We start from the raw sequence: 16,687 nt of genomic DNA, 5'->3' as shown, positions 1-16,687 counted from the left end.
GAAGACTTGATAGGGTGCTTGGTTGCGTGGTTTATTTGATTAGGTGGTGTTGGATGATGGGTTGGACACGATGATCTTGAAGGTCTCTTCCAACCTGGTTTATTCTATTTCTATTCTAAATCTGAATGTTTTATCCAACACTGTACACCAAAACAAACAAACAAAACAAAACCACGACCAAAGCACCGAACACAAACCTAACCAAATTAAAAAGGGAAAATGGAAAAATAATTAGAATTCCTCAATATTTTAGTGTGGTTCCTATTAGGTGCCTGACATGCTGTTCCACAAATGGAGCAGATATGCAACATGTCTATATAAAGAGCCTGAGCTGATTTAATCTACAAAATTGAAACTGCTGTATCCCAAGAGGCAGATGTTTTAATATTTAGAAGTTATATTGGTACACGACACTTTTATACCAAGTACAACTCTGCTGACACTTGCAGTTGTTAGCAGTGTAATTATTCCAAGTGAAAATGTGTGCCATATACTGGGAGCACTCATATTAAACTTCCCATTTTGTAACTCGTGTGTTTGCATTTAAGTGTGTTTTAAAGAGCCTGAAGAAAGTGCTGTCAGACCTGAAATATTTTATCAGTGTGATCCAATCCCAACATAGTTCAGCTCTTTCTCAGGTCTCCCAGTTCTCTGATACTCTGGTTGCATCCATCGCCCAGTCTAAAGATGCAAAAATCTTTCAGGTCTCTCTGGTACGTGCGCACTATGACTTTGAATTCTTCTAAATAATGTAATGAAAATAATTTGTTCTTTTATGTAACAGCGGTACAGAAGGCCCATGTAAGTATCTCTTTGGTATCCCTGTCAGTCTCATTAACCTGGATAGGTTTTTAAAAATTCCTCCAAAAGACATGTTTCAGTAAAGCTGCTGTCGATTTTAGTGGAGCAAATTGGAACATCAAAACCTAGGTGCAGAGCTGGTGCCACAAACTCCACAAAGCTTCCATTGTTGCACAGCCTCTCCCTTCTCAACAAATAGGAGGACTGGATTCTCTCTGCTTTTCTCTGGGACTTCCCATAGAAATAGTGGTAAACAAAGACCTTTTACTGTGATGACTTGAATAGATACCCAAAAGCAGGAGCTGTTGCTGCCTGATAACTCTTTGGGCACATTACAAATGCTTCTGAAGACTGCTTAAGGATCATTCTATGATGTCAGAATTTTTTTAAGACTTTGCATAAAAAATAATAACCCATGGCTTCAAAGAATATTTTCACAACACAGCATACTACTTTTTTTTCCTAGTTAACACAGCCTTCTTTCCTTTGCTCCTTGCCCCTTAGCAGACACAGACAAGATACAGTTGACAGAACACTTGAGCTGCTCGTTGCATTATAACATTTGTTGTATTTGGCTGTTTCATTTATGTCTTTGTATGGAAAATGCTGTAAAGGGCCATTAGAATGAATGAGAACTCAAGTCATACTTAGCTTCTTGCCAAGAGATAATCACAGTAAAAGAAATTGTCTTGTAAAATTTAGAGAAAAAAAATTCACTTCAGAAAACTTGTTGGCAAGAGGATCTCTGCTGTAATAAAGAAAAACTCCCACACTTACATAAGTATCAGAAAATGATAACTCTTCTGATAGATACCATTTTAGATGTGCTCATTTCAGTAGCTTACATCACTGTAATTGATAATCTTGGTGTCACCACGCCATTGACTGTGAATGCTCATCCCTCCTGTGCTTCATGGTCTATACTACCTCTTCTTTTTTTCATGGCTCCTCTTTCTGCCAATGAAACCATTGAAACTCCACTGTCATTTGGCTCAGATGGTTGATGATGAAGGTGTGTCATTTGTTGGGACAAGAAAGTCAAGAAAATTAGAGGAAACCTTCTCTTTAGTTAGTTGTATCAGGATCAATAATACTGTCCTCTTATTTTTTTCAGAGCTGTGTGTCAAGCATCTGTCAGAACATATTAGTCATGCAGTAGAGAGTATATATCCCTGTGTGCTTGTACACTGCCCTTCAGCAGTATGTGTCCTAGCAGAAAGTTAGAGGAAAAATCACTGAAGGAGAAAAAGAATTAAAATTAATGTCGATCATAGCCATAATAGCATCCGCTTGTATTAAGAAACAGGATAGAAAAGAGTATTACTTGCTGTCATAGGCTCTTCTGCATCATATATTTTCCCAGTAAATGTTGCACAAAATCATAATATTTATTTTTTTTTTAAATTGATGATGCATCTGTACTGATACATTACATTCATTGAAGGTAGACAAGTGGCTTCTGGGCACTTAACTGGCTCAAAACCTGTTTTATCAGTTCAAATTGTTAATAACAGTTCATGCACCTCTGGCTGTGGCATACAAATTATAGGAGCTTGTTTTGGGGGAGGAGGGAGGTTCATTGGCTGTTCACTCTTTTTTTGCCCACCAACACTTCTATCTCAGTAAGAAACAACACTGCTTAAGTAATGAGAAGCTCTTGTACCAAGAAATGGTTCCTTTTCTAATTAATACAGTATTCCAGCATCCCACCATTCTCACTAGAAAAGCTAGGCACATACACCTTGCATGCTACTCAAAACACAGTTAATTTTGGGTACCTGGTATTTGCAAGATTTGGACTGTCACACAATCCTTGCATCCTGATTACCCACAGAAAAGGAGTTGGCGAACAGAACAGCTCCATCTAAACCACTCTGACATTTTCTGTTGGAAAAAAATAAGAAGGAAGGTGCTTTGACAGGCAGTGAGCAAAGTTGTACAAGTTCCACAGTTTACATATATTGATTTTCAATACACAAAAATGCAAAGCATTAAAAGGCAGTGAAATAGAGATATCACACATAGTTATGTTTAAAGAGGAATGACTTTTTCACTTATATCAGTTGAGAGATTATTTCTACCTATTATGTATAAGTTAGAAAAATAGAATAGAATAGAAAGTAGAATAGAATTAACCAGGTTGGAAGAGACCTTTGAGATCACCGAGTACAATCTATCACACAACACTATCTAATCAATTAAACCATGGCACCAAGCACCCCATCCAGTCCCTTCTTAAACACCTCCAGTGATGGTGACTCCACCACCTCCCTGGGTAGCCCATTCCAATGGCAAATCACTCTTTCTATGAAGAACTTCTTCCTAACATCCAGCCTAAACCTCCCCTGGCACAGCTTGAGACTGTGTCCTCTTGTTCTGATGCTGGCTGCCTGGGAGAAGAATGTAAGCAAAAGCTCAAAGGAAAAAAAAAACCAGACATACACACACAAAAACACCCACCAAAAAAAAAACCCCAAAAGAGACAAAAATCAAGCTAACAAAAAACCAGAGGTGCATTTCTAAACATCTGAAAACAAATGAGTAATTGCAGTGATTAAAAACCAGAAAAACTGTTGTTTGAGTATTTGCAGTACTTTGCCATTGCTGTTTTTTGCATTATATGCTTGTTACTTGGATGCATGTTCTTTTTTATCTCCAGACCTTGAGCTTGGCAGTGCTTGTTCAAGCAATTGTCCTCACCTTCCACCTCATACAGCTTTTTCATGTTTTGCTACTGCATCATAGTTGTTTAGATGCTCATCATAGGATAGTAATTTTTCAGACCTATGTTTTCTGTCTTTTTAGGGGCTTTGAATATGTTTATACATCTTGTAAGCCTTATATTCTATGAAAAGTTCCAGATCAGATATAAAATTGAGATGTTTACAGTCAATGTCATGGTTGGACAGCCTTTTTGAGAGTCAATACAACAGGGCAGTTCAAGAAGGCAATAAACAAGAGTATGGTTTGTTGTTGTTTCTCTACCACTACCCAGTACAGCATTCTCAAATTCATCCTCTAGCTCATAATTTTCAACTACTTGATCTTAAGACTGTCCTGAAAGAAAGGACAAACTTCTGCATAATACCTCTGCACACTCATTTACACCCATTCAAATGTAGCTACCAGGTGACATTCTGTAAGCATAGGAAAGTATTTAATATCATTGCTTTTTTTTTCCTTAAAATTGTTGGTGACTTGAAAAGGTTAAGGGCTATGTAGAACCATCTATCTTTTGTATTTCCTTTAATCCATATCTGCTAAGGAGGAGGGGAATGGAAGGAAGGCACAAAAAGCTGCTAACTTTTCATTATTTTTCCCCTACAAAACTGAGAATCATTGAATGGTTGAAGTTGGAAGGGACTTCTGGAAGTCATCTTGTCCAAACTCTTTGCTGAGACAGAGTACTCACTATAAAGCTTGCAATTATTCTTTTATTGTGCCAGCAACTTAATATATATAATGTGATTCTGTAAGAGTACAAAGAAATTTTGTCACATCAAAGGACATACCATCATGTAACACTGGTCTGAATATATGAATGTTGAATACAAAGTAATAGCTGTAGCTTTCCATGTATAAAAGTGTACCTGCACACTCTGTGTACATGTATAGCTCATGGCTCTCTTCATGCTTGCTTCCCTTCAGAATATCTGATGTAGGCTCCTCAAAGGAATGCACTATGAATCTGCATTTCACAGGATCACAGGATGTTAGGGATTGGAAAGGTCCTTTGGAACCTCCCTCGATCTGCTGGACACACTCCTCTTAATGCACCCCAGGACTCCATTGGCCCTCTTGGCCAGAAGGGCACATTGCTGACCCATGGATAACTTGTCATTCACCAGGAGTCCCAGCTCTTTCTCCATGGGGCTGCTCTCTAGCAGATCACTTCCCAGCCTGTACTGGTGCAGTTTTTCATTCCTTCCCAGGTGTAAGACTCTGCACTTATCATTGTTGAACCTCACTAGGTTCCTCTTTGCCCGGGGTCCAGAAAATGTATCCAGATAATTCCAGTAGGAAATTCTGGTTGGCTTGTGAACGCTCTTCATTGTTGTTTCCCACTCAAATAATGATTCATGCCAAAATGTTTTATTACTTTATTACAAGTTAGAAATACAACTTACTGAATAAGTGAGTCCTTGAAATTTACCAGTATTGCTCATGATATTTATAGAAACTGAAATGATTCTTTTTTTCCAATTTCTGAAAGTTTCATAGTCTTATTTCTAGAAGCAGTTATTGATAAGCACTTATGTGTAGAAGTGGATGAATGAAGTGACTGGTTAAAGCTGGCAGTTTCCTTTATTGTAATGGCAAGATGGATCATATTATTTGTGACACAATCCACGGAGCAAAAAGCATATCATTTTAAAGTTTTTGACAAATTATAATTAAAACTCTTTCAGAGCTGTGGTAATTACACTGCTGGTTTTTCAAGCAATGTTTTAAAAGGCTTCAGTATCATTAGATTACTAAGTCAGCTATACAATACAATTTCACATGGCTTTGATACTGTAGATACATTCAGATAGGAGTTTTGTTAAAACAGCCTGGACAGGCATTAAGTGTACTTTAGTAGTAATGTGCATTAGTTCTACAACTGGCTTGCGTGAGCAGATAAACCAGTACAAAGTTCCAGGAAATCAAGAAATAAGACAATTAAGCTACTGATTAACTTCATTAAAAAAGAATTGTTTGTTTGTTTGTTTGTTTTTTCATTAGTATTACAAATCAACCATAGCACAGACACTTCTAAAACCTAGGACGAGCAAGACAGCCGTGCTTTTCACCCTGCCGCATTTCACAGGCTGCATTTCTGTCACACTTTGGTGTGTGGGAGAGAAAGGAGAGAAATGTTGAAAAAGTATTGCTAATCATAAGGACAGAATCATCAGACTTCCACATGTTGTGAAACACTTGTATGAACATTTGTATGGACAAGTGGATTGGAAGTAGGGAAAATAGGACTTGGGGAAAGTAGGGCAATAGTGAGAATGGGTAATGCTGAATGAAAAGGGAATTATCACCATAAAAAGATAGAAATATGTGTACCAGTCAAATACTTAGGTTTCAGATATCTCACCAATACCAATAAAATTAAAAATACTAGAAAAAGTCCTCCCCACACCCATGGCTAATAAATATGAATATCATTGTACAGGGGAGCAATATTGCTATTATAAACATTTCCTTCACACGTCAGTGAAATGATTGTGTATGCTTTTCTGTCACTGAATCGTTTGGGGTGGCAAGTTTGCCACCTCACAATATTCCAGTGACATTGGAAATGCTATTTACATGTACAATGTACATGTACACTGTAAAGACCTTTTCACACTGCATTCAAAAACAAAACAAACAAACAAAAACCAAACCACAACAAAACAACACCCGACCAACCAAACCCCCAACATAACCCACGCCTGAAAATACAACAGCAACAATACAATACTGGATCCCATTACAAATATGGATTAAAAGACTCTGGTTTTCTCCTCCACATTGTTTGGTGGTGAAGAAGTACAGAAGCAATAATTTCACTGTATAAGGTCTTTAGAACTGTACTCTATAGAATTTAGGTGTATAATACCTGTTGAAACATTTAAGCTTTACAATAAACTGGAATTAAATACCTATTTGAATCTTCCTGACAATTTGGACAGGTAAACAAAAATGACATTTGCACAGGAAGTCATCAAATGGGTGGATGGATGAAATAATTTCTGGAGGATGTATCAGTAGTATATAATATTTAACTGGGAATATTGGTGTTAAAAGAAAAGACAGAACATCTATTAATGTGAAACAACTTCCACCATTGCTGAGGGAGCAATGTGTAAATGATGCCTCAACAAGGCAACAAGGCTGGTGAGAGGCCTTGAGCACAAGCCTTATGGGAAGAGGCTGAGGGAGCTGGGGTTGTTTAGCCTGGAGAAGAGGAGGCTCAGGGGAGACCTTACTGCTGTCTACCTGAAGGGTGATTGTAGCCAAGAGGGAGTTGGTCTCTTCTCCCAGGCAACCAGCACCAGAACAAGAGGACACAGTCTCAAGTACCAGGGGAGGGTTAGGCTGGATGTTAGGAAGAAGTTCTTCATAGAAAGGGTGATTGGCCATTGGAACGTGCTGCCCAGGGAGGTGGTGGAGTCGCCATCACTGGAGGTGTTTAGGAAGAGACTGGATGTGCAAAATCCCAGCTCCACTCCCATGTGGAGTTTGCTCAGGGCATAGAGTCACAAAAGGCAATTGCCACTAGCCAATTTCTGACACCTTGAATTAGCTGGGTACATGAACATTATCAAGGTGACCTTGGTTTTTTCCCCGAGTTTATGGATCAGGTACAAGTCCTCTCCTTTAAAATGGTCATCTGCATTCACAAGTACAACAGTTATTCTGAGAAATTGCACTATTTGTTGTTCTTCTGAAAAATCACACTTCTGTTGCGCTTCTGAAAAAGTATTTGAAGCACTCTGTAATGTTACCAGCTTTTGTGGAAATGCCAACAGATTATTTCATCTGAGATTGTTGTGTACAATTAACTAGGAATCAACAGCAAGGAATATCAAGGGTGGAATATGTTTATTTTAAAAGTGTGTGAATTTATTTTCAAGGTGCAAGACCATACCAAATGAGTTCCTAACCTTGTAATAATTTAATAATATGCATAGTTTCCCCCATACTGATTTATTTCAGACCTGGTGTGTGCAAGTGTTTGCAGATGAGATATCTTGAATTAACTTCATTGAAGACTTTCTCATTCTACTTTAATTTTTAAAAATGACCTTTATAAGAATAAATCCTGTTTGGACACTTTTTAACCTTTCAGTAGTTCTGCTTTGCACCACTGCTAATTAATTGCATTTTAAATGTGGAAAATGGCAACTTATATCATCTATTATTATGTTGACTATATCAACTCTTTTTCTTAGCTTGCATACTGATACTTTCAGTCATGAAATGTTTGTTTGGTTTTGTTTTTTAAATGATGCCATTTACACTCTGTGACCATATTGGCATTTTGATAATGAGAAAATACTATATAGAAGAGATGTTTTCTGTGATTTTCATAACCACGTCATAAACATGCTTCATCTTGAGGACTGTTTATTTCCACTAATTTTTAAGTGGCTCATTACTGAACACCCTTTAGCCTCCTGGCCTACAGTTTAAAAGGTTTAAAAAATGCTGGTTTAGAGATTTAACACATCTAAGTGCTGGGCCACAATAACCCCATGCAGTGCTGCAGGCTAGGTTCAAGTTGCTGGAGAGCGGCCAGGCAGAAAGGGACCTGGGGGTACTGGTTGATAGTAGGCTGCCCATGAGACAGCAGTGTGCCCAGGTGGCCAAGAAGGCCAAGGCATCCTGGCCTGTATCAGGAATAGTGTGGCCAGCAGGAGCAGGGAAGTAATTCTGCCCCTGTACTCGGCTTAACCAGTGCCATACCTTGAGTCCTGTGTCCAGTTCTGGGCCCTTTAGTTTAGGAAAGAAGTTGACTTGCTGGAATGTGTTCAGAGAAGGGCAACAAAGCTGGGGAGGCGTTTGGAGCACAAGACCTACAAAGAGAAGCTGAGGGAGCTGGGGTTCCTTAGCCTGGAGAAGAGGAGGCTCAGGGGAGACCTTATTGCTGTCTACAGCTACCTGAAGGGAGGTTGTATCCAGGTGGGGCTTGGTCTCTTCTTCTGGGCAACCAGCACCAGAACAAGAGGACACAGTCTCAAGCTGCACCAGGGGAGGTTTAGGCTGGATGTTAGGAAGAAGTTCTTCACAGAAGAAGTGATTGGCCATTGGAATGGGCTGCCCAGGGAGGTGGTGGAGTCACCATCACTGGAGGTGTTTAGGAAGAGATTGGATGGGATGCTTGGTGCCATGGTTTAGTTGATTAGATGGTGTTGGATGATAGGTTGGACTTGATGATCTTTGAGGTCTTTTCCAACCTGGTTAATTCTATACTATTAATTTTATTAACAAATTTTATTTTTTTCTTTTCTTCAAGACACCCTTTTTAATGGTCTTGGACTTGGTGCTGTCATTGGCCTGGGAGTGGCAGTTCTTTTGTTAATCCTGGTTGTGACTGATGTCAGCTGCTTCTTTGTGCGACAATGTGGACTGTTGATGTGCATTACCAGGAGGATTTGTGGGAAAAAGAGTGGCTCAAGTGGAAAAAGTAAAGAACTGGAAGAAGGAAAGGCTGCTTACTTGTGAGTATTATCCACATATTTCAGGAAATTTGTTTAAAGAAACAATTGTCTCTCTAGCTTACATTGACTTTTTAGCTATTTTGTGGTGTGACAAAGGAAATTCATAAACTGTTAATATTACTTGGAAAAATGTTACTCTGAAATGTATAGAATTACTTGTGGTCAAGTGTTGCCTCAAAAGAAAAATGGATACAAAAAGGCTGTTATCATACCTCACTTCAAGATGACCTCTTTGTCCAGCTTGACACAAAGGAAATAAATCGTAATTCAGTAACTGTTATAGACACATATTTGGTCCATGAGGAGCACATAACATATCATTGAAAATTGATTTCTACAAATTATAGAATCACAGAATGGTAGGGGTTGGAAGAGATCACATAGTCCAACTCCCATGCTAACAAAGGTACACCTAGATCAGGTTGCAAAGGAACACATGGGTTCTGAAAGCATCTAGACAAGGAGGCTCCACAACCTCTCTGGGCAGACTATTCCAGTGCTCGTCACCCTCAAAGTAAATACTTTTTTCTTTCCTTAGGTTCAAGTATAACCTTCTCTGTCCTAGTTTGTGCCCATTGTCTTTTGCCTTATCACTGGACACCACTGAAAAGAGTACAGCCCTGTCCTCTACCCTTTAGATCCTTATATACATTGATAAGATCCCCTCTATTTTCCAGGCTAAAGAGCCTCAGGTCTCTCAGCCTCTTCTTGTAAGAGTGGTGCTCCGGTCCCCTTATGATTTCTGTGGCACTCCATTGGACTATCTCCAATATTTGCCCGTCTCTCTTGAACTGAGACAGTACTCCACATGTGGCAACAATCAATGATTGCTAAAGATAAATGAGAAATAAACAGTCCTGATCCTCACAAATACCATTGCATAATGACCACTACATCAGATAAGTGCAAATGAACTGATCATTTATGTGCAAATACATGCCCTTAAATGATAAGAGTGGAAAGTGAAATCTCTGGCAAAATAGATTATATATTGATTGCATGAAATAATTGGACTTTAAAGATCCACCATTTATGCAGTTTTCAGAAGGTTAGCTGGAGAGAGTTATTTGTGGGCCCTCATTTAAAGCAGTTCCATTTCTTTACTAAAAAAATGATGCTTCCTTTCATCATCATGTTTGCCTGATATACTTCTGATGCAGACACTGTAATTTTTGTGAAAATGCTGGTTTTGTGTGGTTTAAATAACTTTTGTTGGCCCAATTTGTGTGCTCCAGCTCTCCCAATAGTCAGGCCTTACAGGTAATTATCCTGCAGCTTCCCGGATCCCATCCTTCACTAGATGCCTGTAACACAGATCAGATTTTGTAGTCCTCATTATTCATCGGAGTATTTGGCTCCTTTGTTGTCTCTAGTAGAGGGGTAAGTGTCTTTTTGGGGTTTATTTATGGCTATTGGGATTCAGACCTTTCTTAGGTAGCTTTATGATATATCTTCAGTGAGTTCTTTTGGAAACAGCCCCACAGAACAAAACCAATCATAAGACGACACAAAACATACATCAAATAATGTTTCTGAAAAAAAATTATGTCATGAAAGAGCCATTTCCTAATTCTCTACATCTTACAGTAAGAGAAGGAATAATAGCATGTCTTCTATTGTGTGAAGCCTGCATGTCCAGGTCAATATAATCAAGATGTGAAGCTTCTGGCTCTGACTCAGCTGTCATTTCCTATTGAGCACTGCACTTCACTTTATGCTTTAATTTCCCATTCAAGACATGACCAAGTATGAATTGGTGTACAGGCCCTCCTGAATAGGAAGACCTCAGGGAGCTTAAGTTGCAAATGTCACTTGACAGAGGTTTATACCTTGCTAAAAACATAGCGTACCCAAATGCCATTCCATGCTGTCTTAGGAAAGTATAAAGCTGGTCACTTAATATTAATTCCTTGTTTTGCAAGAACAACTATCTTATTTAATTACATTTCCTTCCTTCTTGGGGTGATCTTCAGTCAATCAGATCTTAAAATATTTGGGACAGTTCTTATTTTAGCTCGTTCTCTGCATAAATAAACTGTCAGGCTAAAATTTCAAAGCTGGCTTGAGGAGTCACAGTTTGAATGTATTTGATGCTAAGTGCCACTCCCCAAAAGACACTGACATTTCCCTGTTTTAAATGTCAGTCCAGGTTTTGGATTTGGGAGTGGGTTTATGGTATAGTTTTTTGTTATTTTTTGATTGTAGGATATGTATAGTGGATGATACATGCATATAACATACACATAGCAAATGGGAACAGAAATTACATAATGCATTTCATACAGATCATTTCCCCTTCTATGGAATTCTTAATTCTTACATTGTTTGTGCCTTCTGTACAGATCAATTCTCCAAACCTATGTGAATTCTGTTAATGAGTAACATTATATTAGACATTGGGTCTTGCTGCAAGGTATGTTCATCTTTAAGATTGCAGATGTACGGGCAAACCAGGTGGAATTCAGAACTCCCTCCACAAGTCCTAGTATGGTACATAATCTTCTCATAGGTATGAAGTAGCCATGACAGATGTTATGCTGTGTTATGGGCAACCTGTACCAGAGTTCCAGCACCCTCATAGTAAAGAACTTCTTCCTATAGTCCAATCTAAATCTATCTTTTTCTAGTTGCCCCTCATCCTGTTGCTACATGCTTTTGTAAACAGTCCCTCCCCAGCTTTCTTGAAGGACCCCTTCAAGTACTGGAAGGCTGCTATAAGGTCTCCCTGGAACCTTCTCTTCTCCAGGATGAACAACCCCAAATTCTCTCAGACTCTGCTTTTTGTGATTCATTCTATGATTATGTGCATCATCTGCAGAAATGAGCATTGTATACATTTGTGCATCTTAAAGTACATTTTAATTTGCAGGGGTGAATAGCACATGCATTTAAAAAAAGGCAGCCACAGAATATTTTAGACTTCAACCTATTAATTTTCCCCTAGTCAGCTTCTTGACTACTCAGTTACCTGTGCTACACTTTTTATTATTCTACAAAGATTTTCCTTGAGAATACCTACCAGAGGATGGTAGCATTTTCCAGGTACTTCCTGAATAGATGGATTGGTATAGTTGTAACAACCTATTCTACAATTAACTTGTTAGGGAAATTATGTAAATCTGAGATACTAATTATACAAGGGTTTAACTAGGTCTTTGCTACAGCATGTGCCAGTCTGACTGTTCTCTAGAACATCACAAATCCAGAAAACAGCCCATTAAATCTAAAACTGATTATCTATTTGTAACTGAGTTCCTCTGTGTTTTCAGAATGCAGCTGATGAAGTTTCAGGGTATGATTCCTGACCTGAAAACAGGAATAGAGTTGAAATATTCAGAGAGGAATGTCAAATTGAAATAGCAAATGTAGCTTGAATATTGTTTGAGCTATCTTTGAGAGTAAAAGTATAGGCAAGTTATTTAGTACTAACATTGTTACTACTACTACAGCAGTGAACAGCTGTTTCCACGTGGGAGTGTTTAAGGCTAGGCTGGATGAGACTTTGAGCGACCTGGTCTAGTAGGTGTCCCTGACCATGGCAGGGGGTTGGAACCAGGTGATGTTTAAGGTCTTATCCAACTCAAGCCATTTCATGATTCTGTGATATCATGGCCATATTATTAACAGTAGCCATGAAAAGCAGAACTTGGGAATACTGGTGGATGAAAGCTGGATACTAGCCAGCAATGTGCTCTCACAGCCCAGGCAGCCAACAGTATCCTGAACTACATCAAAAGAAGCATGGTCAGCAGGTAAAGGGAGATTATTCTTCCCCTCTACTGTTCTCTGGCAAGACCTCACCTGGAGCAGTATATACAGCTCCGGAGTCCTCAGTGCAGGAAGGACATAGATCTGTTGGAGCAAGTCTGGAGGAGTGCCACAAAAATTATCAGAGGGCTCCAGTACCTCCCCTATGAAGAACAGCTATGACATTAGGAGTTGTTTGTCTTGGATAAGGGAAGGCTCCAGGGAGACTTTATTGTGGTGTTTGAATGCTTCAAGGGAGATTATAAGAAAGATGAGGGCCTGTTGAATGGGACAAAGGATAATGTTTTTAAAGTGAAAGAGAGTAGATTCAGACTACATTAAAGGAAGAAATCTTTTGTGATGAGACCAGTGAAACACTGGAATGGGTTGCCCAGACAGATGGGAGGTGCTCTGGAAACATTCCAGGCCAGGTTGGATGGTGCTCTGAGCAACCTATTCTAGTTGACAGTGTCCCTGCTTATTGAAGGAGGGTTGGGCTAGGTGGCCTTTAAAGGTCCCTTCCAACCCAAACCATTCTCGGTGATTATCAACAAAACTCATTGATGTATCTTCCTTTCAATCATTGTCCACTTAGCTTGAAGGTCGTTCATTTACTTACATGTGAGACTAGCATTTGTTTCTAAAATTGAAATATGATGCAGAAACAAAGACTTTATTCTGCCCGTGTGAACAGAAAGGTCTAGATTCTTACAGCACAAGGGCTCTCCCCTCTTCTGTCAGCTGAGGTAGTCACAATTTGTGCATTTTGACGTAAAATCTCTTTACACTAAAAAAAATGTTGCAAGCATGACTAGGCATCGAGTCCTGTAGAAAGGTTTACATCTATTCCCATGAAGAGGCCATCATCTTAATGCCATCATCATCTTATTTAGTCATAAACAAAATGCTCTTTTGAGATGCTAATCCATGATGTTTTCAGAGTTATGTAAGTAACCATGGATACAGGATGCTTTGAAGACTTCAAGGAACTGGGAGCATGCTGTTAAATGTGTCTCAGTGGTGTTAGTCACTGATAATTAGTTCTGCATTTTATTTGCTGACTTTCAAGAGCAGGGAACTTGGTAATTAGTCATGTGCAATTGTGTGGTTGTTATGATGATGTGAGACTAAGAATCTTTTAATAATTTTTAGGAAAGATGGATCAAAAGAGCCAATAGTGGAAATGAGAACAGAGGATGAAAGAATTACCAGTCATGAAGATGGGAGTCCAGTAAATGAGCCAAATGAGACAACTCCACTCACAGAACCCGAGTAAGTAGCCTGACATCCCACGGAGTTTCACACGAGCTCCTCCTGGCTATGAGGACAGGCTGGCCTTCCCACACTCCGGGTGGGAGACACAGAGCATCACCAGAGTAGTGTGCTGTGACAAGGTGTGGGGTTTTTTTATTTAACAATAATTGGTCTCTAACATGGTGCCTCACAATGGCTGAGGTTGTCACTAGACATTTTGCTTGTTTTGACCCATAGTACAACCACATCTGGGTGTTATCCAACCCCATGGCAACCCCATGGCAGCAGCAGCCCTGTCGCATATTTTTACTCTACCACCTGTATGAAGGTTGTTGAGTATCCAGAAAAATTTTCTGGCCTTCTCTGCTGTCCTGACTCCTGAGGAGTTCCTCCTGTGCTCTGGATGCAAACAGACCTCACTCCAGGGCAGGGTGGTGCAGGTAGCACTTCCTGCCCTGCCATCTCCATCCCACTGGTCCTCCTGACCAGGGAACAGGAACCCTACATCAGCTCTAGCCTCAGCAGCAACTTGTACGCAACCCTGGCCCTGATGGGACATGGATGTGGTGGTGTTGGTTTGATGATTGGACTTGGTGATCTTAGAGGTCTTTACCAGCAAAAACAATTCTATGATTCCATAGACTCACACTGTGCTGCTGCCCCCCTGCTGTATTTAGGAGTTCAATGGTGAGGGAAGGTCTCTGCCTTCACTCTTTGGTTCTCAGGCTGCCCCTGATGCTCCCCTGCCAGTAGTGGCTACCTCCAAACCCCATGGGGAGCCAAAATCAGCATAGGCAGGTTATAGTCCTATTGCTTTCTCTCAACCATGGCATCTGCAGTCACCTCAACCCTCTGCAGTGGTGGCTGAGCATCAGTACAAGGATTTTTCTCAGTCAGTTGCAGCTGATCTTTACCACCTACTCACCAGTTATTAATCACGCCGCAAGAATCTTCTGACTGTCTGAAATGGCCTTCAACTGAGTCACTCATACATCCCCACACGCATCCTGTATGTGAGGCACAATGATCCCATGTGCCAGAAGCCCAGCTCTCCACGGAGCAGTCCCTGCCTGCTTTCATTCACGCTCAATATATCCATCCATATGGTGTAATTCGATAGAGAGTGCTGAAGTGCAGCCACTTTGCTTAGCTCCCACATGCTCTCTTCCCATCCCTGCAAGGTGCTCATAACAGAAACTGCAGTGGTTCTCACCCAGGCTTGCAGGCTCTAGCTGCCTTCTGAGTCATTGTCATGGTTATTAATAATGAATTATGAAACATTAATAATAATATTTATTATTATTTATTAATAAAAAGTTAATAACTTTTAAACTCTGTGTACATACATATATATATATATATGCAGATTGTAGTGAATAGTCATGGATGTAATCCCATCTATGGGTACAGTTTAACAATTTTGAGCCAAATTAGAAAAATATGAAACAGTTATCCAATAAGAGAACTAGGGTGCAGTCTGCCATTTGCTCACCAGGTGACCTCGACAAGACACCTGGCAGCTGAATACACTGGTGAGGCTAGGTGTCAGGCACATACAATTTTAAAGGAACCTTTCAAAGAGACTTAAACCAATTTTTCCTCTAAAATTGTAACTGTGGGCATACTGGGATGCTGCTTAGTAATCCCTAGGTTACAATACCACGCAGGCTAAAGCAGGGGAACTTTAAACAGAACCAAAACTGGTGTTAAACATGTGAACAGTGAAAAAGATACCATTTCACTGATGAAGGCTTGTTGCTTAGCTGGTTGATAAGCTGGTTGCTGCTGAGGTTTCAGGGACTTGTCGAGGCTGTGGCTGGCTCCAAGGGTGGTCCATTCCAGACACAATGAAGGCAACTTTCTCCCACTACTGCGGAGGTGTGGAGTGGGCTCCACAGTGATGTGCTGGAGGCTGGTTCACCTGGAACAGGCTCTCAGGTGCTTCCCTCAGTGCTGGCAGCACTGCAGAGTCTGGAGGATGCTGTGGGGGAGCAGTTCCCCTGTTTTCACTGGATACAATGTCTGATTGCAGAGAACGGCAGGCTTCCCACGGCTTCCAGACAGCCTATGAGGCTGTCTGGTAAACTCTCATGCAATCCCAGGAGGACATGGATGGTCATCTGGATTTCCCTGGTGCTTGGCTCACAGGGCTGTGGAGTGGTGGGTGGCAGCTTCTTCTGCAATTTAGCAGCCAGCACAGGAAATCTGGGCACAGTTCTGGCTTTTGCAAGTGGCATATGAAGGGCAGTTTTGGCTTGCAGGTCTGCAGTTTTTATGCTTGCAGCAGACATGGTTAGAACTGCTGAAAGGGATTCAGGCAAGTTCTCCCTGGGGCTTGGCTTTGCTAAGGGAGCTCTGTCCCTTCAGGGCATGGTTAGGTAGCTTCTTCCTACAGGCAGGACTGCAGATACAATGCTAAGGTGACTGTAGTTTCTGCGCAGTTTATGCCAAGGACTATTTGCTGTTTCTGGGTAAACTGAGGCACGACAGCACTGCCCAAGCAGCAAGGCTTCTCTCTGGACTGCAGACAAAGGCAGAACATGTGCAAAAGAGCAAAAAAGTAAAAGAGCAAGTTGTTTACGGATTGGGTAATATTTATAATTTGCTTGAGGCTTGAATTTAGCCAATAGTCAAATGCTTGGTAAACTCATCATTAGCCAATGGCAAAGCATATGGTCAGAACATGC

The 16,687-nt window shown here is 40.3% G+C and overlaps 1 protein-coding gene across 1 annotated transcript in view; it reads left to right on the top strand.

Moving 5' to 3' along the window:
- The window catches only part of NCAM2 (neural cell adhesion molecule 2), a 198,250-nt gene extending 184,228 nt beyond the window's left edge, over positions 1 to 14,022 (top strand). The window contains exons 16-17 of the mRNA XM_054165884.1: positions 8,795 to 8,999; positions 13,899 to 14,022. Of these exons, the coding sequence (XP_054021859.1) occupies positions 8,795 to 8,999; positions 13,899 to 14,022 (329 nt within the window). The remainder of the gene's footprint in view (positions 1 to 8,794; positions 9,000 to 13,898) is intronic.
- Positions 14,023 to 16,687: the final 2,665 nt, after the last annotated feature.

This window comes from Dryobates pubescens, chromosome 12 (genome assembly GCF_014839835.1).
Source record: "Dryobates pubescens isolate bDryPub1 chromosome 12, bDryPub1.pri, whole genome shotgun sequence".
NCBI classification, from domain to species: Eukaryota; Metazoa; Chordata; class Aves; order Piciformes; family Picidae; genus Dryobates; species Dryobates pubescens.
This window is presented reverse-complemented; position numbering and strand designations above follow the sequence as displayed.